Raw genomic sequence first — 2,749 nt, 5'->3', positions numbered from 1 at the left:
AGACACTAAGCAATATATACAAGTTTAGGTCTTAATCTAAGCTTATAAGTGACTCCTTCTAACAATTACTAAGTACAGCGCAAGAGGGGTTCTTAAAGCTTGTAAAAGGGGCTAAAGAGATGCTGCACAAAAACGTCCTTATTAAGGCCCGCGTGCGAGAGCTTGAAGAGCAATTAGCAGTAATGACTAAGAGAAAATCGCGTAAGAGAAAGCAGATTCAGCATGGTGGCACACTTGAGTATGGCCCAGCAGCATCGCGGGTAGCTGCTGAGGCGTGTGTAGCAGCTCAGCCATCTAAGAAGACTTGGGGTAGAGGTGGTCAACTAGGAGCTTAGTCAACTGTTCAGCGCTGTAGGAACTACAGCAAAACTAGACACAACGCACGAACGTGCTAGGAGGGTGCAGAAACATCTTCTAAATCTAATGCAAGCACGCAGTATGCTAGGTCACTATTTAATAGCAAGTAGTTGTAGTTGCAGTAACTTGTGTTAGTTGTGCTAAGAGAAAATGGCTGGTTTGGTGATATGGCCAGCTTGGTGATAATCTACGTTATAACTTTAATAAGTCTAGCTTCCTAATAGGCAAGATATTGTTGCAGCTAGTAGTAACAGGCTTAGAGAAGCCTAGGAAGCAGAAGAAGATCTAACCTAGCAATTATAAGTAGGTTACCCTAGTATAAGGCGTTAGGTTAACAGGGAAGGTTATCCTACTATTCCTTATCCTTGCAGGCAAGGTTCTTATCTCTAACTAGTTTACTAAGGACCTCCTATAGGACTAGGTTATTAATGTTAGTCCTACTAGCTAGACTAATAATAATCTAGTGCTTGCCTAGCTCTACTACTTTAATACGCATGCGAAGCTAGTTAGGGTCTACCAGCTACTTATTATTGACAGCCATAAGAGCCACTGCTTAGTGGCTTTCTAAGATCTCTGCAGAGAGAAGAAGATAATCACTCTCTGTATGCCCCCGCACTCGTCGCACCTGTTGCAGCCACTTAACATCGCCTGCTTCTCGCCACTAAAGCGCCTGTATAGCGACAAGGTTTTGGCCTTGGCACACAGTCGCATCCACTATATTAATAAGGAAACCTTCCTGCTAGCCTTTAAATTAGCATTTAGTAAGGCGTTCACTAGAGAGAACATTTGCGCAGGCTTTAGAGGTGCTAGGCTAGTCCCACACAACCTAGAGGTAGTGTTATTAAAGCTTGATGTGCGCCTGCGCACGCCAACGCCACTAAAACCTAGCAACATTGCCTAGGAGCTAAAGACACCATGCACTGCTTACAAAGTAGAGGAGCAGTTAACTCTAATTTAAAAGCAGATTTAAATCTATTAAGGGTCTCTAGTAAGTTTGTTAGATGAGCAGGTTAAATAGTTAGCAAAGGGCGCTTAGCAGATAGCTTATAATATAGTGTTAATACAGGAGGAAATAGGCTGCCTTTAAGACGCTGTAGAAGCATCTATAAAGCGCAAGACCTGTAAGCAATAATATATACACGCAGAGGAGACCCTTATAGTTAGTAAAGTAGCTAACTTAATTACTAAAAAGGAGGGTAGGGGTTGTAGTAAGGGTAAGATACCTGTAAAGAGGGTGCGTGTTAGACAACACTATAGGTATTATAGTAAGATTAGACATAATTCCTATACTTATAAGGTAGAAATAGAGGATATAGATAATAGTAAAGCTTCTAAATAATACTATCTAGGCCTGTAAACAATTATTTATTTGTGTTGTGTTGTGATATAGCGCTGCGCAGGCGTTCTGTTGTTGAAAGTGCGGCGCTTGGTTGGGTGCGGCGCTTGCTTGTGAAACACGTTAGTTATTAAGCGTAGAAGGTTTTAAGCTTAATGTTCCTTGCCAAGACACTAAGTTAAGATTCTTCGCTAGGGCTCTAGCAGCCTGAATGTTAGAAAATATAAGAATATTATTCAAGAATAGTAGGTAAACCAAGAATTCTACGCCTAGGCCTGCCTGTTCTGCAAGCTCCTGTTGCGCTGCTGCTGTGTGTGTGTGTGTGTGTGTGTGTGCTGGTCAGCAGGTGCTATGCTGTATGCTGTTGCAGCTGCAACGTTGTGTGCGGGCGCAGCTGCAGCTGCTATGGTGTGCTGTCGCAACTTCAAAACACTAACCTTTAATAAACAAACCTTCAACGCTCTATAACTTGCGTTGTAGTAGGCCTACAACAATAATTTTTCGCTTATTTTAAAGCTATAATTTCGCTCTATCTGTACGTGAAATTTCGCAATTTTAAAATATTTAATGCTAGTGCTAGCACTAAGGGTAGCTATGCAATAATATTGTAACATTATTTTAAGTTTATTAAATATAGGCACTTAGCGTTTTAGCTATTAGCAATGTTGGCGCGAAATTAGGGCTGTTAGGCGCAAATTAGGGCTGTTAGGGCCGTTGAACAGCTGTTGCACGACCATGCCACGACTGTCAGCAACAGCCGGTCTAGGCCGGATTTCGAAAAACTTTTCCCGATGTAGGCTGGCGGAATGGGTATACTCCAACGTCCTTCGTGGGTACCCCCCAAAACCTTATCAATAATACATGGATTCTAGCAAACTAGGGCTGAAAAGAAAGAGAAAAACCACCTCTACATTTTTGTAGTAGAAGGTTTTGTTATAACTATTAAACTGCACAAGCTAGAGGCTAGAAAATATTAAAAAAGGGGGGGTACCTAGCAAGCATACCTATTAATAGGTATACTTTGCTAGGTAGTGTTAATAACTTAGCTAATACTAG

At 41.6% G+C, this 2,749-nt stretch overlaps 1 protein-coding gene across 1 annotated transcript; it reads left to right on the top strand.

Annotated features, from left to right (window-relative positions):
• Nucleotides 1–182: 182 nt before the first annotated feature.
• M421DRAFT_65110 (uncharacterized protein) lies at nt 183–492 on the top strand (the record flags this gene model as incomplete). Its single annotated transcript, XM_033596218.1, has 2 exons — nt 183–260; nt 328–492. 2 exons carry the CDS (start codon nt 183–185, stop codon nt 490–492), a joined length of 243 nt encoding a protein of 80 aa, XP_033448059.1.
• Between the last annotated feature and the right edge of the window lie 2,257 nt (nt 493–2,749).

This window comes from Didymella exigua (assembly GCF_010094145.1).
Source record: "Didymella exigua CBS 183.55 unplaced genomic scaffold M421scaffold_16, whole genome shotgun sequence".
NCBI classification, from domain to species: domain Eukaryota; kingdom Fungi; phylum Ascomycota; class Dothideomycetes; order Pleosporales; family Didymellaceae; genus Didymella; species Didymella exigua.
This window is presented reverse-complemented; position numbering and strand designations above follow the sequence as displayed.